Here is a 20,500-nt window from a genome sequence, read left to right on the forward strand (position 1 = left end):
CCCATTTGTATTCCTGAGCGGGATACACACGCGCGTGTTTGACACTCGGTCTACGCGCAAAGGCTAAGAAAAAAAGAAGCTTAAGCCAACCAACCAGCCAGCTGTTAAATTCTGGTGTTGGTTCTTAGCAGCCTGCGCCGTACAAAGTAGTGTGTGTGTATGTATATTCAGGGCTGACTGCTTGGCTGGCTGGCGTAAATCCCCTTCAGGCCTAGGATAATCTTGTACATGTGTGCATGCATTTGCTGCTTTGTTTCTTCCACGTAATTCTCAAATTTGGGCGTATTCTTGTTTCTATTCTCAAGCCCGATCATTCTTTCACCGTCATTATCAAAAGTTGATCCTCTCACAAGAGAGAGAAGTAGAAAAGATGGCTCTTCCTATCTATGTTCCAATTGGATATATCACCGTTTTGGTCGTTTCACTTTCGATCTTCAGTAAAGTATACAGAAGAAGGACCGCAGAGGCCTTGGTACGTGAACATGGTCAGCCTTGGTTCCCAGAAGGACATCCTGAACGAGATATCTATCAAACATTAGTACAAGCATCATCTTCAGAGTCAGGAGGAGAGAAGCAACAAAATGTCGTTCCAGATGTGGTGCTCAAAGCGGCCTTACTGAATCGTGCAATGGCAGACGTACGAAGAATTATTCGAATGCGTGATGATAAGCAAGCATTATCAACATTGCTACAAAAAGGATCGATCGGAGATGAGACGATGGCAAAGTTCACTCTAGCAGAAAAAGAATTGGAAGCCGAAATCTTGGACGTGGTAAGCGAAGCAAACACATTCAGAGAAGGATGGGGACAGTTGATCTTCCCTTCAGCGAGCGAAATGGTTGCCCACTTGAAGCACAAGGATGTCTACTATGGCATTCAACAACAAAGAGCGGAAGAGGTGAAGAAACTCACAGAAGCCGGCAGACCTGTTCCACAACCAAACGTTACTCTTCCACCGCTCCTGACACCACCGGGAACAAGCATCACTCTACAGGCACCAGGATCGCAAGTTCAAGGTCCGCAACCTCCTCCAGCAGGCTCTGTTGCGGTGAATGGCAAAGCAGCGGCATCAGCGTTAAAGTCAGGCACTGTGCAAGATGCTGACGAAGAGGTGAGTTGAAGTCTGCTGCAGTAAAACTGGGCTAGTTAAGGTTGGGATTCATCCCAGCCTCTATGCAGTCTCAGCCTCTGCTTTTTTCTTCTTCTTTTTTTTCCCTTTTGGGACTTTTTTGGACTTCATGCCAAAGCATGCTCTCACCGAGTGATGTGCTTTGCTTGGCTATTTCGATCTTTTGACACATTGTACATAATCTTACCACAACACTTGCCCACGCGATCCACCTTGGGATCTTAAACCTTCAGCAGGCGTAAACTTTTGACGCCTGTTGTTTGATGATATTCTGTTTCTTCCTTGCGGCCGCAGTGAGCAGAATATACCCACACTTGAAAGCGGACCGTTTTTCAGGACGATCGCCTTCATTTCGCTTTTTTCAGCCGAAACTTCTTTCTTTTCCTCTTCTCATCCTTTATTGGTATGATGGACGGATCTGATTTCTTTTTCCACATTATGGCGAAAAAAATTTTAGGAACAAGCATTGAATGAAAAGGACAAGAAGAATCTTACTCAATTCGAAAAGATTATCGGACCAACATTTTTACGTGAATATTCTTCTTTGGCGAAAAAATCTCCTACAACATTGAACAATTTATTGAATTACGATAGTGAAGATGAATGGGAGAGTGAAGAAGGCGAAGCAAGTTCAAGTCAAGATGAAGGATGTTGTAGTGATGATGAAGGTCCGGTAACCCTCTATTTCAAAGATCCGACTCCGCAAACTTCACCTGCTCATGATGTCCAAAACGGTTTAGCAAATCAACAAGTCAACGATCAAGCAGAAACTTCCACGGGAAATGCAAAGAAGAAGAATAAGAAGAAAAAGAAAACAGCATAATTCAAAAAGTATCACCACCACAGAAGCTCGAATATTATAATATTACAGCTTCAAATTCATTTGTATTATCCTTCATTGTCATAAAAACATGCACTCCATCGTCGTTAGCGTGAGAAAGTACCAATGATAGCATCTGCTTGTTGTGCGGCCTCCTTATCGCAGTCATGCATACATACATACACAGGATTGAGAAAAGAATGAATTAATTAAGGAAGAAGACGGGTGGTATGTGAAGAGGAAATGATCAATCTTTGGAAGATCGATCGATCGAGAAGTTTGACGACGAAAAAGGGAGGTATGAACAATCAGTAACACAAAGTAGGTAGAGCGAAGGGCAGAAACGGTTGATGTTCCATTAAAAAAAAATTTGGATAAAAAGTCTTCTTTGTAGTGGGGAAGGTATCTGAAGCAGCTTCAATGCTCTCGAAACAGAAACATTGAAAAACAAATCTTCCAGCCCCACCAAGTCTAAACTCTTTCGCTTGTGTACAAGAAAATTCCAAAGAAAGTGACATCCTTATGCATTCGACGTAGGAATAGCAGCAGCAGCAGCAGCAGCAGTTGTTGGTGTTTGCTTCACTGGCGTTGCATCAAGGTCTGAGCGTACGGTAGAGATCTTTGCAACCGTTGGCGTCGTTGGTTCTTCTACAACTGTTTCGGGATGAGCAACTTGAGCGGATAGACCCTGAGCATCGCCATTGCTGGTGTTGGAGTTGGCACTAGTGGCCAGATCATGACTCGAAACTGGTCTAGAATTTCCTTCGGGAGTTGCAAATCCACCTGCAGTATCAATCGATTGTCGAACGTTAGTTGGATCGTTTGCCGGACCATCAGTTGCTTTTAGATGTTCACTATTCTGAACAGTCGTTGCTGCTGGCTGAGAGATCACATTCGAATGTCCTTCAGAGGCTGGAGTTGAGGTGATCGGAGGTGGTAAATTGGCAGAGCCATTCTTATCTGGCGCTACCGTTTTTGCCAGGCCGGCATCCTGCTTTTGCTGTGCTGCGTAATCTGTGGGATACGATGGCACAGCAGAGTTTGATGAGGCCTCATTTGTAGCAGCCGTTGAGGCAATAGCAGTCTTTGTTGAATTGATCACCTGTTGTGTTGAAGAAGTACGGGAAGGGGCTACAGGTGCACTTGCAGCAGGTGGGTTCGTATTCTTACGACCGAGTTTGAAGCTTGAAGTGCGCTTTTGCGCCAATTCTGCCGGTCTTGCAGGTGCTGTCTTTGCTGTTGATTCGCTTGCGCCTGCTTTTGCTGCACCTGCCTTGCTTGTCTCTGGCGATTCCCACAAACTATCTCCCAGTGGATGATCGCTCAAGAGCTGTTGCTTACGCTGATGAGATTTATCCAAATCCTCAAAGCTCATCAAACCTCCTTTTGAGTTCAAAGTTGTATCAGGAGACGTAAAAGAAAGTTTGTTCAAATCAGTTGGAGCAGTAGAACGAGGAATCGTTTCTTCGGTGACAAAAGTTGGTTTCCATTGACGACGTTGTTTCAAGAATGCTTGAAGATCTTCGGTATTATTTTGGGTATTACGTTCCTGTACTGCAGGAGATGAGCCTGGACCGGCCAATTTGACTGTTTCCCACTGAACTCCTTTACCTGCAAATAATTCACTTGGCTTTGGCATACTGCTGTATGATTCCGAAGGCGTAACTACTTCCATCAGATTAGGTGGTTGAGCTTGAACGGCGTTTGATTGATTCGTACGAACGGAAGCGGCCGAAGGAGAAGAAGGAAGACCTGAAGCATACGTATTTTTGTTGCCGTTGCGACTTATGCTGTTGAAATCTGATGCTTTCTTGCTGCTATAAGTAGCATTTGAAGGTGAACGTGGTCCAAAATCTGATGGTTTATCATTCTCGCTCAAAATAGAAGCAGAAGAAGATTTCAACGAAGATTTGGAACGCAATGACTTGAAGAGAGGCATTTTGACGGAGAGGTCGCAATGTGAGAGGTTTTGATGAAAGAGCAAGATGTTCAATTTCCAAGGGCCAATACTGATATCTGTCCTTCTCTCTCCCCAATTGTCAGATTTGAGTCGATTGGATGTCAAAGACGATGGTTGTCAGATTAGCTGGCAAATGCTTCTTGACCCCAATAAGACATACGGTTGAGCGTGCGAGTGTTGAACGTCTTAATTGGGCTAAAGTGCATCATTGGCTGAGATTGAGTGTGTGTGTGTGTTTGACTTTATACGCTAGGATGTATGCATACACACAGACGTTTCGCCTTTCAAAAGCTAAAATACATACAAAAGAGAGAGAAAGTGTATCAGCCACTTCCTTCAATTAAAGTCAGTTTTATTCTAGTGTGCGCGTTTAAGTGCACTGCGCTGCGCACTATTGAATTGAACTTGGATGCAGTGCACGCACACTTTAAAAGGACACGCCGGCACATGCACAAAAGTTGCCTGACACAAAGCAGAGCTTCCTTTCCGCTGGCTGAGAAGGATGACATGAATGAATGCTATGTTATCACTAAAAGCTTGAATGTAGTCCTTGGCAGTGATCTTAAACCCTTTGTCTTTTCCTTTGTAGATCATATAGACTAAAAGATCAATCATCAAGTGTACTGAAGCTTGATAATGAAAGGTCATCAGGTATACTTTCTCTTGATTGTTTTTAGCTCGAATCAATTATTCTACTCCGCTGCTGCTTCCTCAGATGAATGCTCATGAACCGTCGTTCTCTCACTTTTGCCTCTCACCGAGCAGCCCCTGTTAGAAATTTAATCAAGAAAGCGGAGCCGTTGTATGCTCGATAAGCGCGTCATCAAGAATTTAATTTTGGAAAGTATGAATACATGCATTTTATGCCATCATCCCCACCATCTCTTAAATCTTCCCCAAGCTGTATGTGGACGATTGATCTCATCTTCCAGATCACAATCTTTGGCATCCTGTTCGATTTGAGCAAGACCCGAAACGAAATCCATCTCTTCTGCTCGAACAAATTTGGTCCTCCACATCAAACGGAAAAGGACAAAGAAGATCACAAACCATCCGATTGGCGTATACGTACTAAAGAATCCAGATGGATCCCATTGGCGTAAACTTGTCCAACCGGAAAAGATACATACGATCGAAATCATAAATACAACCCACCATGCCATAAAGATTGTTAAATTGCCCGGCGTTTTCCATGGAAGCATTTCACGTGAAAGTCCTTGCGCTTTCATTCCTGCGTGGAATCGAATGAATGTGATGGCGATCACGAGCCAAGTGATGATGCCGGAAATGGAAGTCAAATTGACAAAGAAGGTAAACGCCTTACTACTTCCATTGTTGATGCTCAAAAACGATAAGAAAGCCATCAACCAAGATATCAACATTGCCCAAAGTGGAATTCCATGTTTCGTCGTATAAGCAAAGATCTTTGGTGCCATTCCTTTTCGTGCCAGCGAGTGGGCAGCTCTGGAAACGGTAAACAAATCTGCGCAACCGGCAGAGAGAGCTGAAGTCAAGATCGCTGCATTGATAATCGAAGGTAAAGCACGAATACCTGCATCTTTGATCGCGATCACAAACGGACTTGCGGCAGCTGTACCACCTGAACCCAAACGTGGATCAGTACTGCTAACAGTAATACCGATAACGAAGACGGAAGTTAGATAGAATAAACTGATTCTAATCCAAACTGTGTTGAGGGCCATTGGTAAAGCTTTACGAGGGTTGCGAGTCTCTGCAGCGGCTAGAGCAAGCATCTCACTTCCAATCTGTGAGAATGCTGCTTGCATTAAAACGGAGAAGAAGCCTAAGAAACGACCAGTGGAACCGTCAATTCCCTTGTATTGTACCAAAGGACCAGGGTTACGCCAAAAACGAAAACCGATACTTGTTTTATTTGGCGCACCTCCTGCAGAGATGACAATACCGGTGATGACCAAACCAACAATTGTGACTAGTTTGATCAAGACGAAGTAGCTTTCCACTTCTCCGTACCACTTTACGCCCATGACGTTGACAGCAAGAATGAACACTAAGAAGATTGCCGTCCAAATACCTGGATTGATATCCGGCCTCCAATAACCAACAAGCGTTGCAGCAGCAGAAATTTCAGCACATTGCACGAGACACCAGCATAGCCAGTAGTTCCACGAGGCAGCAGCGGAGAAGGAAGGATCAACGAATCGACCTGCCAGAGTCAAGTGACCGCCACTTACTGGTAAGTAAGCAACCATTTCACCAACACAGCATAACACGGAGATGATAACGGTTGCCATTACGAGATAACCAAGGAACAATCCCAACGGTCCACCATTTTGTAATGCACCACCTGTCCCCAAGAACACACCCGTTCCAATCGCTAAATGGTTATTCAGAATGAGAGAGAGAGAGAGAGAGAGAGAGAGAGAGAAAGAGAGAGAGAGAGAGTTGAATTTAGAGTCGTATTCCGATTGCTGGTCATAACTTTTCTACTCACCTGCTCCAATAGAGATGAAAGCTAATTGTCGTTGTCCCAAAGATCGTTTTAGACCTGCTTCATTGTAATCTGCAAAATGGTCTCGTCTATCGACTACCTTTGTTTGTTCGTTAGATTCTACATCTCTTAGACTATCAACAGCCTTTTCATCTTGTCCATTGTTGATTGAAGGATCTGTTGTAATATCGTGGGGAGCCATGATGATGAAGGTGATGGTTCGAAAAGAAGAAAGGCAAACTGCATGATTTGCTTCTCTTATATACGATCAGTTGATTTCTGCGGGGAAGCTGCACAAAGAAAGAGATAACCGCAACATGAATAGTATAGAGTTGCCATGTTCCTGATCGTTGCCTGAGTATTGCAATTGTACCCTTAATAATACTTTTTAGGGATATTTGCCGCACCGTGAGTAAGGTGTTCACTAGCGTATCGTTTCTTAAATTTATCCAAGGCAAAAACAATCATTAGCCTTTTGTTTTACTGCCGATTTATACTTAAACACGCTAAAATAAGCCAAATTCATGCATCACAAAATGTTTCACCGGCTTATTCGCCGTAAAGTGCCACTCACTCTTTCGGTTAAAGAGGAGAGTGAATTATATCAGAGTGGGCGCTACCACGCTAAGCGCAGCGCTGTGCGGCACAGCACAACAAAAGAAGAAGAGATACGCTTACCAACCGAGAATCCGGCGTTGATCATCACTGAGTTGTGGCCCGATATTCTTGTTTCCATCTTTTTAAGCGAGCTGCACGGTGTTTGTCATTCGAGAATGAATGCGATAATATAGATGCGGGGAACGAGTGCATGACAAGAGAAAGAGTATGAGCGCGGATAAAGACAATCTTCTTGCTGAGATAGAGAGCGGATAAATTACCCGCTATCAGCGCTAAAACTTAATCACAACCTATTACTTCTACGCTATACTTTCGTTTAAGATTTAGCCACATTGATAAAACTGCAATCTTCTTACCCCAGAATTCATCTTCCTTATTCATCATGTCAAATGAGACATACAATCCTCGATTAACACAAGCAGCTTATCAAGCTCAGCCGGGCGGTCCTTTAGATGTCGATAAAGAATTCTACGATCGTATAGGTGATGCTAAACGATCAGTTGCTCAATCATTCGTCCTGCCTATTCGATCAGGTAAAGCATGGCATGTAAAGAAAGGTCAGATATGTCGTATAACAACAATTGAAGGTCCACAAGTGTGAGTGTAGGCGAGATAATCAAAAGAGGGAGAAAGACATTGACCTCAACGCTGTATTTGCAGAGCTGATTTAAATCTATGGAATGCACATAATCCACGAGAACGATTATGGGCTGCAAGGTGAGTGACTGTACAACACTGCCCAGAGAACAAAAGCTTATATCATAGCAGAACCCGACAATTGCAACGAGCTCACGTATCGATTTATGATCGATTATGGTCTACTTTACCTTATTTAAGGCCATTATGTACAATCGTTGGTGATTCTTTATCGGGGTATGGTAGTGGTGGGAACGGTAAAGGAGGCGGGAGAGATGCAGAAGGTGCTGGTGTACATGACTTATTAGGCACTCGCTGTGATCCCTACGTGAACAAGATGTTAACAGGACTAGATTTTGATTATCATTGTCATTCCAACTTGACACGAGCAATCATTCCCTTTGGATTGGTAGAATCAGACGTTCATGACGTTTTGAATGTTTTCCAGGCAACAGGGTTGAATGTCAACGATCAGTACTTCATGAAAACATGTCCGGCTAAAAAGGGGGATTATTTCGAATTCTTTGCCGAACAAGATCTTTTGGTCGCTTTGAGCACTTGTCCTGGCGGTGATTTAAGTAAGCCGATGTGGGGAGAGAACGACACAAATAATGACAACGAAGACCCGACTTTGGAATGCTGTAGACCTTTGGGGATTGAAGTGTATAATATTCCACAAGATCTTTTGGCCAATTGGACGCCACCTCAACCAAATGGACAAGCATACAAAGGCGGACATGCTTTACGCGAACAAGCATGGAAATGAGAGAATTAAATTAAAACGCGGGGAAGTTCGTTAACGGTTTTAGAGCCGATTGCTTACCTCCGATCCGAACAACTCCTACTCTTGACCTTATCAATGTATAATCGCGCTTTTACATTTCAAAGACTTATTCATACAACAACTCGTAATATGTCAGGTTATTCAGCCGAAATACTCAATGATCAAAGTAAACATCATTGGAGCATTAAAATGTTCGATCGCGAGAATGGTTTAGCAGATCGAAATGCACATTTTGGTACACATAAAGCACGTTTAGCAGAGTTCAAACAACAGAATCCAGGAGTGATTGGTGAGTGATATCTGGGTAGTCTTAGTGTATATCTCTAATGTCTCTTCCCTCTTCTCTTATAGAATTTGGAGGACCAATGATCTCTCCTGATAATCATCAACCAATCGGATCCTGCTTTGTGTTCAAGAGAGGTGAACTGTTCCCCAATGTTGATGCAGTCAATAAATGGATAGAGAATGACGAGTATCATAAGCAAAAAGGTGAGTGTGACTCGAGCTTATACGTAAAACTACTTACTGACCAGTCTACCTTCTCCACTGAATCACAGTCTGGGAAAGAAGGGATATCTCCCTCTTTATTGCAGCAACAGATCCATGGACGTCGCAGAAATAATTGTATAAAATATATCACGAAATAAAAACAGATACAGAATGCAAACAATAGACCCCAACCATCATCACTTCCGCGAGGGAAGTGGGGGAGGTGGTACATTGCGTTTCTTGAGTTCATGCTCGTGAGATGGTGCCAAACCTAGCTTGCCTGCAGGTCCTGCGCTACCACCGATCAGATCAGTTGCCTCAGAAACAGTGTATGCCGGTGGAGCATCATCAGGAGCAGAGCTTGATCCCGAAGTACTCTCATATGATGATGAAGCGAATACATTCCCAGGCACGTTAATTCCTTCATCTTGAGGTGAGAATGGAATTTTTGGTATTTGTGAATGTGTTTCGCTTCTTGGTAGTCTCTTCAATTTGCCCGATCGGATCAATTGTTGACGTTTTTCCAAATCGTGAGCATACATTGCTGCACCAACTCGATTGCTGATACTGAAAAACATGCCCATCAATGGAATACTCTCAAGCAATGCCGCCACAAATCCAAAGCTGCGATACTCGAATTGCCTCTCCGTTAGCCACAGCTCCACTTGCAGTGGTGTCATCTTCTTGTATGCGAAAAGGAGACTATGTAATTGTCTGCCCATCGAGAGTGATCGCAAAACGGCTGAAACAATCAAACCTAAGAAAGGAATAAAGTCCAAAGGCAGTAGTGCAACTCGTAAAATAAAGATTCGAATGAAAGGTGAAGCAAGTCGAATGTATAACTTTTGCTTCTGTGAATTCTTCATTGCTTTTTCCGTTGGTGGATCATCCCATTCTTCATAATAAGGTGTCCACCATTCTTGTGGCTTACCGCGTGAAAGTACTGTTGCCTCATAAGCCGTATTACGAAACTTGCGTAATTTACGTCGAAGCCAAAATTCCATAATGGTATGACATTGTCCCAAAACAAACATCATTGCGGCAAATGTTGTCAGTGACGGCAATCCGAATCCTAACATTCTGGAATCATTGCTGCCATCCAAGCTGTCTGCTTTCGTTGTGACTGTATGGTACAATCTGCAAAGGGAAGTGGAGGGGTAAGTTTGATTCTGGTCACCATCACAACCTTTGAGGTAGTCATACTCACGCTGACATTCCCGTCACTTTTGCACTTCCACGCATAAAGTAGTACACAAACAACTTTTGAATCGGCCAAGTGATTGCTGCCCAACCGCCGGCAACCATTCCTGCTCGTTTGACAGCTTGACTGCATTCTTTCCACATTGGTTTCCATAATCGATCATCATGGGCAAGTCGATATGCACCAACGATGCAGTACAGAGGCGGAAATGCTAGTGTTTCTTGCGGCATCTTTTAGGGAGGGCAAGGATGATGATAGAGCTAAGAAAGGAAGATTTCTCTTCTAAGAAGGATATGAAATGTGAAAAAGGCTCATGTATGTATGCAGGCGCCGGCAGAGTAATGCAGTGCAGCAACTGCCCCATGCGGGAGGATTACACACGCCTTTTGTGTTGATTGAAAGAGCAACACTTTTGCAATCGTACGCGTTTCCAGCTTTCTTCCTCTTCTTGTCTGTTGTTCCCATCATTGTCAATAATGGAAACAGCATATACGCAACCATGGCCAGGAGGATTATCTGGGATAGAGATTGCAATCTGTGCATTGATTCACTTCTATGTTCAGCATGAACCTCTCAATGAAACCGGACCTCTGCTGACAAGACTGTTATCGTTCACAATCCGTTTGATATTTCGTGTCGATCCATATGCAAATGATCTTACCACCTTCAATAATCAGCTACGTGCATATTTGAAGGGGAATACAGACAAATTCGACGATGAAAGCTCTTCAAGATCAATAGATGCAATCATTCAATCAATCACAGATTGCATAGATGAAGCAACAACCTTTTCAGGCTTGCATACATTCTTCTCACGTATCGAACGTTTATTGATGCGTGAAGAAATGTATGACGAATTGCAGAACATGACCATTCGTCCGGCAGAACGTCAAATTGATGAATCTTCACCTTTCGGATACTTTATTCATCGATGTTTGGAAACGTATTTGAGTTTGGAAGATGACGAATTTGGCAAGATTGTCGAAAAGATTGAAGCTTGGGTGGTAAATGATCAAGTTGATGCTCAATTCACAGTGTCGCTAAATCTATCTTCAGAAGAGGAAGTAGCGCTTGCGATGCGAAAAGGGGATTACGCTACTGCCAGAGCTCTTTTAGAGGGATCCTTTGATCGGCCACCAGCTGCGATGCTAGGAAGAAGTTTGCCAGAGACACTTTTGTATAATGCTGTCTTTCATGTCAAGACGAAAGCCTACGATACAGCTAGAGATTCTCTACGTGAGGCTTTAAGGTTAGCAAGAGGGGTCAACGATACCCGGGCAATTGCATCTTGTGATGACCTTTTACGACAAATCGAATTCGAAGAACGAAAGGCACGACCTCGGCCAAAGCTACGCACGATGGATTCTGATATGAACATTGAAGGCGAGAGTAAAACGATCAAACACAAAAGAGACGCATATCAACAAATTGAAGATGCGAATCCTCTACTTGGCGTCTTGCAAGGGATAGAAGATTTGCAAAAGCAAGCCCGGAAGAGAATTACGGGATTAGGGGATGATGGACTTGATGATCCAAATGTATGCGAATACGATCTTCTGCAGTCGAATATATGGCAATTGATCGGTAGCGAGGGAAATGCAAAGGCTATGCAGAATGTCAATCGGGATGATTCGGCCACGATAACGAACTGGACAGCAAAGGAGTATGCCCTGTCACATGCTTTATCTCAAGCCAAAGGGGAAGCCATGAATGGTAGGGTCTCAAAAGCGCTTGGCATACTGATCGAGCCTGAATTAATCAAAACGATGGATATAAACATGCTACAAAATTGGCACTCGGAAATGCTGCGTATTGTCTATCAAGCTGCAAAAAGATCAGGTTCTGAAGCTACTGCGTCAAAGATTGAACGCTTGCGACCCGAACTGAAATATGCTACGGGCTATGCAGGACATAGTCAAAGTAGCAGCGAAGTTAGGCATGCTTCCGACCCGTTCAGACCCAACGAGGCATCCTTTGGTCAACAAGTACGCACGAGCAAGGAAGAAGATCTGTCCAACCTCCTGTTTGAAGCAGTTCAGATGCGACTAATTTCGAATGAACCCTCAAAAGCGCTTTCCACATCAATGCAAGTCATTCATGAAGCCGGACGATCAAATTTGTTCACACTGCATCGTAGAGGTGTAGTAGAGGCATCTGAATCCCTCTTAGCATTAGGACAAGTTCAACAAGCGCAAGATTTGTTGGATGAAATCATGGCCAGGACATTGGTAGATCAAGATATTGAAGCTAGAGCTGATGTTTCATGGACGTACAGTCGTGCGATTCTTGCCCGTAAATCAGACGAGGCGTACAAGGAATCCTTTTCATGGCTTAATCGGGCTATAGAAGGATATCGAAGTGCCCAGATGTGGCCGAAATTAAAAGAAGTACTATATGTCAAAGCAAGGATCGCTCATCATCTCAATGATTCCGAGCAAAGAGATGAAGCAGCACAAGAATACAATTTTATTACGGAGGAATGTAGCAAAATAGACGAAGAAGAGTCGGAGATCCTAGAAAAGCTACAAGACGTAGCAGCATTAGTAAGCGCACGTACAGCATCTGGTGGCTAGCTGGGAGAGGGTATTGTGTAGCATATAAAGTGTAATATAGCTTGTAATTTAAGCCTGATCAGCATCAGTGTCGACTGTCGTTGTGGGGGTCAATTGAGAAGCATCTTTGCGTTGATGGCTATGATCAAACATTCCCGAACCCGGCTCGCACAAACGTGGGCATCCACGCCATTCACCTGTTGACAAAGCTGAAACGATGCCATTACTGTTTAAAGCATGTTGCATAATTTCCTCTGAAGCTTCTTCAGGTGGTGCATTTGGACCGTCTAAAGACGTAATGGTTTCCCATAAAAGTGAAAAGAAGGCTAAAGCGGTCATTATGCCCAATAATTTAATCGTGGTCATCTCTATACCGGAATGATGTACCTCTCCTTCCGCAGGTGCTTCGGCGTTGCCTTCAGTACCTGCTTCTGCAAGTATTTGAGTTGCTTGTCTTGCCATAATTCCGACAATGTGAGCAGCAGTATCTGAACTCTCCCCTTCTTCGTGTTCTGGCGGACCTTGATATGTCAAGGGTAAAAAGATGACGATTATTCCGGAACACAATCTTGGCAATAATCTAGCCCATCTTGGTAGCCATAATTCTCCTTTTTCATCTCTTTCATGTTCCAACATTGCCAGCATCCATAAAGCAATCATTCCGACTGCGAACGATTCGCATGCAAGCCAGCGAACGCCAGACGGAACACGGTCCTCTTTGATAAAGTCTGCCAATGCATCACCACATAATGTCAATGCGCTGACGACGGGTAAATGAAGGAACAAAAAGCCAGTCGCATGCCAAACGGAATAACGAAGAGGATGAGTGATTTTCTTTGACCATCCACCGTTCATATACATGAGTTGAAATGAAAATGCAATGATCAAAGCCATAATTGCTTTACCAGCTTTTGCATGAAATCCAATTCCTGCCGGTGAACCATCAAAAAGACTATAAACGAATTCTCCCATTACGATTGTGAAAAAGTCTTGATAACGTTCGATTTCATGATCGATCGCAATAGCGGAAGAATATCGTAATCTCATCAGCTTTTTGAAGATCGGACTGTAGAACAAAATCCATGACCACCAAACTAAAACCATTGCAACGACCGATAAGGCAATCGCAGCACGAATTGGAACGAAAATTGCACCGATCATAAGTGCAGTTGAAGCGATCCAAGCAAGAATAAGAGCACGAATTTGAATTCTGTATGCTTTGATATAAAAGCTATAAAGCAGCCATGTACCAAAGATAGCCGCTTCAGCGATCAAGTAGCTTCCAATAGTCACTGCTCTAGCTGGACTTTCGGAAAGGTCTTTTTGTACTTCTGGTGCATTGTTGCCGTATAGAACCAAACATGCCATGACGAATAAGACCAAAATACGTTGACTGAGATCGTCCTTGTAGAAAGCATCAAATGTTTCTCTCATCCAATTCCACACTAAAAATGCCGCCGTATAAGTGAGAATATAACGAACGAATCCAGGTCCAGTTGGATCAGCGACGGCAGATTGTGCCAAAACGGCAATAATACCAACGAAAGTTAAATCAAAGAATAATTCCAAACGACCCGAACCTCTTTCTTCTTCCGATCGAACCAATACATTTCCACGGAAGTATTGTAATGGCCTTGGTCTTCTGAACAAATAACGTCTGTTTGCATGAATCTTACGTGCTTCTGAATCCAACAATTCACGTGTATGATCTTTGGTCATCCTTTGACGACGATCTGTTGGATTGAGTTTTGTACAAAATGTATCCGTTTCAACATGTTCATCTGTTGGATTTAGAGTAGGAGGAGCAAAACCGCTTGTTTCGATTTCACCCCATTTTAGATGATGTGCATGTCCGCTACTGCTGTGTGTTAATAGTGGTGGAGCTTTCTGAGACTGAGAAGAAGAGGTAGCTGTTGATCCAGCCGCCTCCTCTGATGGAAGGGAGGTCTGATGTGTTTCAGCCATGGTGAGTAAGGTGATGGATAGAAAGTGAGAATTGTATCAGACTTGGATGTATGCTATTTCATTATTTTTAACCGATAAACCGATTTCGGTCAATCAAAGAAAACAGCTTCTATTGATTCACAATTTTGTATCTTTTAACTGTCTGTTGTGCATGCATTAGCGTAAAAACGGGAAGCAAAAGCTTAAAACACGCCAAAGATCCGTCGATTGATTTTCATGTGAACGGATTTGTACAATCACAATTCGCACATCTCCGATTGCATACAATTACAAGAGAGGCTGACCGTAGCCTTGCGTGAGAATGATCAAGCAAATCTATAGCGGTCCTCCTTTATCCAAGTTGATGAGAAGTGGCATTAAGAAGAGCCACATTCATGCTTAATATTGATAAATAGACTTGGTATAATGACAGCAATCATATTTAACCTTTAGAGCATGTTTAAACAAGTCACTCAAGTCAAAGAAACAAAGAGAGAATCTAGATACAGGCAATGCGTTGAATTATTGATGAGAAGGACGGCCAAGAGTAGAGCGGCGTACGAATCACGGACGGGCAAGCGAGCGGATAAGAAGTATGACGGACGGCGAAGGAGAAAGAGTATGAGAAGAAAGCAAAAGAGCGCCACACGCCCGCACAGGCGCGTATCAAGAAGGACAGGCATTAATTTATCAGAGGAAATTCTCAAGCCATGGCTGAATCTAAGGCACAAAAAATATAAAAAGTCGGAGAAAGCAAGCAAGCAAGCGTACGGTGTCCCGCCTTGATCGATACGCAGGCTAGAAGGAAAGCATTAAATAGAGCTTGTACATTAATCTTCTCATCCTCACCATCATCACCTTTACACAATGTCATCTACAGCAACACAAACAGCAACACAGCCACAAGGAGAAGTAGTAGGCTCACTTCAGGCTACAGGTACATCTTCGTCCAACGGCGCAGATGAAGCATTCGCAGGTCATGATGAAGAACAAATTCGATTGATGGAAGAAAGATGTATCGTTGTGGACAATGACGATAAAGCCATACGTGATGGAAGTAAAAAAGAATGTCATTTGATGACAAATATTCAAAAAGGTTTATTACATCGTGCATTTAGTGTTTTCTTGTTTGATCCAATTACCGGAAAACTCTTGCTGCAAAAACGTGCTGCTGAAAAGATCACATTTCCAAACATGTGGACAAATACTTGTTGTAGTCATCCTTTAGCCATCAAAGGAGAATTGGAAGAAGCACAACAGATTGGTGTTAGACGTGCAGCTCAACGTAAGCTGGATCATGAATTAGGTATTGCACCTGAACAGGTTCCATTGGACGAATTTCAATTCTTGACAAGAATTCACTATCTAGCACCAAGCGATGGCTTGTGGGGAGAGCATGAAGTTGATTACATCCTCTTCATCACTGCACCCGTCACCGTCAAACCAAACCCAAACGAAATCGGAGAGGTGAAATGGGTAGACGCACAAGAATTAAAGGCTTTGATGAACGAATTGGATCCTGCAAGTTTCACACCTTGGTTCAAATTGATTGCTTCTAAATTTTTATTCCCTTGGTGGAACACTCTCATTGAACGCAAGACAAGCAAACCAAAGAGCGAAACTGCCGCTCAATCTGCCGCTCAACATGGCACAGCAGTCGTAGATGCAAAATCACTGGCTGATTTGCAAGACGATACCTTACATCGTATGCTGTAATCATTGATTGTTCAGCAAGGAGAACCGACAGACTGAAAGAACAAATACCCAGCAACATTCGCCCGAGCTCAACCATCATCACTTTCACTGAAATCTCTGATAATCTTGATCTTCTTCAATATGTACTACCTAAACGCATCTTCTACTAATTCGTAACGCAATTCCACTCATTTTGTTTGTTTCAAAGATGCATAGATATGCTTTTCATGTGTGTATGTATGTGTAAACATGTAAAGTCTACGTAAGAACGCAGGGATTAGTTGCGTAATAAAGTGCTAATGAACAAAGATGACGAGAGATATCGTACCGAAAAAGGTTGGCGAGGAGATGATCGTACAAGGCAGGGAATAACGTTGATTGTTTCTGAAGTGAAACTCTTACTCGTCTGCCTTAACAATTGTGGTCTTCTCTTGGCAGTAAACACCGTCCAAGAATTTCCGGATGTCGAAACGACGGATAGCAGGCAAGCATGCACCGTGCAAGTCAGCAGCAGATTGAGAAACCTCGTCCAAATCATTTCCTTCGACCAAGACTGTGTCCTTTGCGGACTTGTCTTCCTTGATTGTAACACCGTTGCGCATAGCGACACGGAAAACTTGCTTGCATCCCAAGAAGTTACGGACTTCAGCAGATTTGGCATCACCAGCAATGATGATGTTGATGGGGAAATGTGCGTAAACGGCACGCATCTTGTATTGCCATCCGACAAGTAGACCCTTGATCATGTTAGCGACGGCTGCCTTTGCTGTACGCAATTGGGCAACGTGCTTGCGTCCACCGTGCCAGATTGCGAATTTGACCTTGTCACCTTTGGGAGACTTGATCACACGCATTTCCATGTTCATGTGTTTCAAGTTCTGTTTGACAAAAGATAGGCAGAAAGCAAGAGTGATGTTAGTTATACTGTTTCGTAAAAGTCGTTTCTGAATGTTTAGAGAGTCGAAGTATGTCGAGCTTTGAAGATTGCACATGTAGACACCGGTATCATACACTCCCATCCGCCTCACATCCCATCTCTCCATCTTTCATTGTCGAAGTACCCTCTCTCATACATTCCTCTCATCTCCAATCTACGATACCTACCTTTGTCAATTCTCCTCTGGGACCCTTGACGGTGACGATACGAGAGTCGATTCTGACCTCGACTCCCTCAGGGATGGCGAGATCTAAGTCCTTGTAGATTTGCAACATCTTTTATACAAGTCGGATGATGTTGAGGTGATCGTGGACGATGGATAGAGAAGTGAAGTTGTGCAAGTTTGAATGGCTTCAGGTCAAGCTCGAGAAGTGGAATACAGGAAGCCTGCTTAATCAAGCGCGCATAGGCACTGTACGCAGTCAAAGCTTGAGTAGAGCCAAACGACGCAAGTCTTCCTAAAGCTTAGTACAACTACAGCCAAACACGCGCATAATTGGCAATTTCTTCACCGCAGGCTCAAAGCAAGCAAGTTGATAGCATCACGTGTTTTGCATGCAAGTTTTCTGGTTTCGGACTCTGCACGTGGATAGAGAATTTTGATGCAAAGGGTGAAGGGGTGCGAGCAGGCAATGTTCTGACACGTGAAGTGCGCTGAACACGACGCCCTTCCATTAAGGATACGTAATCAGGCGGAATGCATCCAATCTGGCGTTAGGGCGTGTGTTTTGACAGAACGCATACATTTCGGCAATAAGAGTTAAGCAAATGACACAAACCCTCTTGCTTCATGATTACCAACGCCATTTGTTACAATTGATTACTCTCTGGTTTTCGTCTAATCTCTTAGTATCCATCATAGTCAGTCTTTGTTTCGTTTCGTCATCTTCAACAAGATCCGTTGCTCGCTTTTGAGAGGCAGCAATGAATCAATATGGTGGTCCTTCGATGAATCCCTTTCCGGGCGGAATGCAGCCGAATGGGTTTGCGCAGTATCCCCCTTCTCAGCAGCAGCAGCAATTCCAACAACAACCACAAGGGATGCAATATGGTTATGCTCCGCCTGTTCAGCAAGCTCCCGTACCATCCTTTCCTGATCCTAATGCGTTCGCACATATGTTTAAGCAACATCTGTCTTCACTGACTTTCAATTCTAAGCCAATTATAACAAATCTGACAGTGATTGCAATGGAGAATGCCAATTCGATGGCAAATGTCGTTGCACAATGTCTTGAAGAACATATCATGATGGTAAGTGCTATACTTTTGAGATTAGCTTGATACTATTGATACTGACTTTACCTCTTACATTTTCATCTACGATCTCGGACTGATACTATACTGTCTTTACACTATCATTTGTCTTTCTTTTTGTATCGTACAAATTCTTTTTCATCTCTCGAAACCTTATAGTCACAACCAGCATATCGTCTCCCAGCTCTATATGTGCTAGATTCCATATGTAAGAATGTTGGAATGCCTTACACTGAAATGTGGGGTGGACGGATTGTGACAATCTTTATGGAAACTTACAGAGTTGTTGATCATGCTGTCAAGGTACGGATGGAAGAATTGTTGAATACATGGAGAGACGCCGGGCCCAATGGCACACCTTTATTTGGACCGAATGCACAACAAAATATTGAGAGAGCTTTATGGGGACAAAGTGGTCCACCTTCACAACAAGCAAGAAGGCCAACTCCTCAACAAACTCCCCAAATACCTTTTCAGCAACAACAGCAAAATGCTATGCGGTCACCACAACAGATGTATGGAAATCAACAAATATTATCTCCCAGACATAATATTCATTCTCCCTCTATGAACAATAATCCAAAGAGGTCAACAGAAGCTGCGGTGATGATGGGAAGATTCGATCGATTGATAGCCGCTTGTCGTAATGAACAGAGACAGAATCCGAATTCGTTTGATCCTGCACGGCTAGAGGCATTAACGAAGTTACGCAGCATCGTTGAGAATACTTCATTGTCACCTGTTGAGCTAGGTCAAATCGGAACACAACTTGATGCTCTGGAGAGTGAGATTCAAGGTCGTACTCCACAAATTCATAGTCCATCAAATTTGAGGAACCAAGCTGGCTATCGTGCCACACCTCCAAGCGGTCATCAAATCTTTCGTTCGCCTTCTCAACAAAATGGAGCCGCTGCCATCCCGCCTTCGCTAATGGGAGCGTTGGCAAATTTGGGAAAATTGTCTGGAAATTTAACTCCGCCATCGCATCGGTCAACACCACCTCCTGCGCCTTTGATACATCAAGGCGGTGCAGGAAATGTTGGTAAGCCAGGCACATCTGCTTTAGATCTGCTTGCCAATCTTAGGAAATCTGGCTTTTTACCTGCGGCTGCAGTTCCAGATCAAGATGCTGAATATTGCAATATGGTCAAAGGGATGAATATCCGATTGATAACGACTGACTTACAAAAAGAAGTCCCATTGGGTTCTCTGGATGCGATCAGTTCTAAAGAGTTACCACTGCAGTGTCGTCAATGTACAAATAGGTATCCAGTCGGAGACAAAGGTCAGGCAAGCTTGGATAAGCATTTGGATTGGCATTTCCGACAAAATCGAAGAGCAAAAGATAGTGCAGTACGCGGACAAAGTCGCTCATGGTTCAGCAAGTTAGAAGACTGGATTCGTGGAGGACATGACGATGTCGCACCTTCAAAGCATGCAGGTCAAGGTGGCGAAGGCCAAGATGGAAATGGCAACAATGGTGGAATTGGTGCATCATTAACGCCAGCTCAAGAAGCTGAACTGAAAGCGGCCACAAAAGCCTTTGTCATTGCACCAAGTGAAGATCCTGATGCGGCCACTCGGCCTTGTCCTGTCTGTAAGGAGCTATTCAAATCGGAATGGAGTGAAGATGAGGAGGAATGGATATGGAAGAATTGCAAGTTGGTTGATGGAATATATTACCATGGATCTTGCTACTATTCTGCCAAAACACTTTCAACGAATGTGAACAAGAAGAATTTGCCTGGATCATCTTCTGGATCTCGGGATGGAACGCCTCAACCGACAATCCCCGCCAAAGCTCCCAATGATGCTATCAGCCGGATCAAAGAAGAGGAAGTAGAGCAGACTACAAGCGGAGTGAAGAGGAAGAGTGATCACTTTGCCTCAGAAGAGAATGATGAAGGGAGCACAGAGGCCGGGGAAGAAAACCCAGCAAGCAAAAAACAGGCATTGTCACCTAAGACAGAGGAGGAAACGCAAGTCAAAACAGAAGTAGAATGAATGATAA

The 20,500-nt window shown here is 43.5% G+C and overlaps 12 protein-coding genes across 12 annotated transcripts; 6 read left to right on the forward strand and 6 right to left on the reverse strand.

Annotated features, from left to right (window-relative positions):
• Nucleotides 1-370: 370 nt before the first annotated feature.
• Nucleotides 371-940, forward strand: FA14DRAFT_115346 (uncharacterized protein; the record flags this gene model as incomplete). Its single annotated transcript, XM_025496103.1, has 1 exon — nucleotides 371-940. A coding segment is annotated over one exon (570 nt), but the record flags the coding sequence as incomplete, so codon positions are not given.
• A 1,529-nt stretch (nucleotides 941-2,469) lies between these two features.
• FA14DRAFT_153445 (uncharacterized protein) lies at nucleotides 2,470-3,888 on the reverse strand (the record flags this gene model as incomplete). Its single annotated transcript, XM_025497597.1, has 1 exon — nucleotides 2,470-3,888. One exon carries the CDS (start codon nucleotides 3,886-3,888, stop codon nucleotides 2,470-2,472), a length of 1,419 nt encoding a protein of 472 aa, XP_025358411.1.
• Nucleotides 3,889-4,723: 835 nt separating this feature from the next.
• Nucleotides 4,724-6,820, reverse strand: FA14DRAFT_159837 (putative general amino acid permease). Its single transcript, XM_025498410.1, has 2 exons — nucleotides 6,383-6,820; nucleotides 4,724-6,265 (listed from the first exon to the last, which is right to left on the reverse strand). Exons 1-2 carry the CDS (start codon nucleotides 6,579-6,581, stop codon nucleotides 4,779-4,781), a joined length of 1,686 nt encoding a protein of 561 aa, XP_025358412.1. The 5' UTR covers nucleotides 6,582-6,820; the 3' UTR covers nucleotides 4,724-4,778.
• A 559-nt stretch (nucleotides 6,821-7,379) lies between these two features.
• On the forward strand, nucleotides 7,380-8,700 carry FA14DRAFT_183732 (uncharacterized protein; the record flags this gene model as incomplete). Its single annotated transcript, XM_025501334.1, has 3 exons — nucleotides 7,380-7,594; nucleotides 7,658-7,714; nucleotides 7,763-8,700. The coding sequence occupies 3 exons, from the start codon at nucleotides 7,380-7,382 to the stop codon at nucleotides 8,397-8,399; spliced, it is 909 nt and encodes a 302-aa protein (XP_025358413.1). The 3' UTR covers nucleotides 8,400-8,700.
• FA14DRAFT_177391 (uncharacterized protein) lies at nucleotides 8,547-9,039 on the forward strand (the record flags this gene model as incomplete). Its single annotated transcript, XM_025500736.1, has 3 exons — nucleotides 8,547-8,706; nucleotides 8,769-8,906; nucleotides 8,975-9,039. 3 exons carry the CDS (start codon nucleotides 8,547-8,549, stop codon nucleotides 9,037-9,039), a joined length of 363 nt encoding a protein of 120 aa, XP_025358414.1.
• FA14DRAFT_159838 (uncharacterized protein) lies at nucleotides 8,976-10,393 on the reverse strand. Its single transcript, XM_025498411.1, has 2 exons — nucleotides 10,114-10,393; nucleotides 8,976-10,043 (listed from the first exon to the last, which is right to left on the reverse strand). The coding sequence occupies exons 1-2, from the start codon at nucleotides 10,335-10,337 to the stop codon at nucleotides 9,104-9,106; spliced, it is 1,164 nt and encodes a 387-aa protein (XP_025358415.1). The 5' UTR covers nucleotides 10,338-10,393; the 3' UTR covers nucleotides 8,976-9,103.
• Nucleotides 10,394-10,459: 66 nt separating this feature from the next.
• FA14DRAFT_23139 (uncharacterized protein) lies at nucleotides 10,460-12,704 on the forward strand. The gene has a single exon (XM_025502041.1). It carries the CDS (start codon nucleotides 10,584-10,586, stop codon nucleotides 12,678-12,680), a length of 2,097 nt encoding a protein of 698 aa, XP_025358416.1. The 5' UTR covers nucleotides 10,460-10,583; the 3' UTR covers nucleotides 12,681-12,704.
• FA14DRAFT_159840 (uncharacterized protein) lies at nucleotides 12,279-14,658 on the reverse strand. The gene has a single exon (XM_025498412.1). It carries the CDS (start codon nucleotides 14,622-14,624, stop codon nucleotides 12,729-12,731), a length of 1,896 nt encoding a protein of 631 aa, XP_025358417.1. The 5' UTR covers nucleotides 14,625-14,658; the 3' UTR covers nucleotides 12,279-12,728.
• Nucleotides 14,659-14,999: 341 nt separating this feature from the next.
• FA14DRAFT_23277 (uncharacterized protein) lies at nucleotides 15,000-15,369 on the reverse strand. Its single transcript, XM_025502043.1, has one exon. The coding sequence runs from the start codon at nucleotides 15,284-15,286 to the stop codon at nucleotides 15,077-15,079; it is 210 nt and encodes a 69-aa protein (XP_025358418.1). The 5' UTR covers nucleotides 15,287-15,369; the 3' UTR covers nucleotides 15,000-15,076.
• A 1-nt stretch (nucleotide 15,370) lies between these two features.
• Nucleotides 15,371-16,508, forward strand: FA14DRAFT_23271 (isopentenyl diphosphate isomerase). Its single transcript, XM_025502042.1, has one exon. The coding sequence runs from the start codon at nucleotides 15,471-15,473 to the stop codon at nucleotides 16,317-16,319; it is 849 nt and encodes a 282-aa protein (XP_025358419.1). The 5' UTR covers nucleotides 15,371-15,470; the 3' UTR covers nucleotides 16,320-16,508.
• FA14DRAFT_159842 (putative RPL9A-ribosomal protein L9.e) lies at nucleotides 16,491-17,533 on the reverse strand. The gene has a single exon (XM_025498413.1). It carries the CDS (start codon nucleotides 17,288-17,290, stop codon nucleotides 16,697-16,699), a length of 594 nt encoding a protein of 197 aa, XP_025358420.1. The 5' UTR covers nucleotides 17,291-17,533; the 3' UTR covers nucleotides 16,491-16,696.
• An 818-nt stretch (nucleotides 17,534-18,351) lies between these two features.
• FA14DRAFT_163657 (uncharacterized protein) lies at nucleotides 18,352-20,493 on the forward strand (the record flags this gene model as incomplete). The annotated part of the gene is made up of 2 exons (XM_025499831.1): nucleotides 18,352-18,486; nucleotides 18,649-20,493. The coding sequence occupies 2 exons, from the start codon at nucleotides 18,352-18,354 to the stop codon at nucleotides 20,491-20,493; spliced, it is 1,980 nt and encodes a 659-aa protein (XP_025358421.1).
• Nucleotides 20,494-20,500: the final 7 nt, after the last annotated feature.

The sequence above is a fragment of the Meira miltonrushii genome (genome assembly GCF_003144205.1).
Source record: "Meira miltonrushii strain MCA 3882 unplaced genomic scaffold FA14scaffold_1, whole genome shotgun sequence".
NCBI lineage: Eukaryota > Fungi > Basidiomycota > Exobasidiomycetes > Exobasidiales > Brachybasidiaceae > Meira > Meira miltonrushii.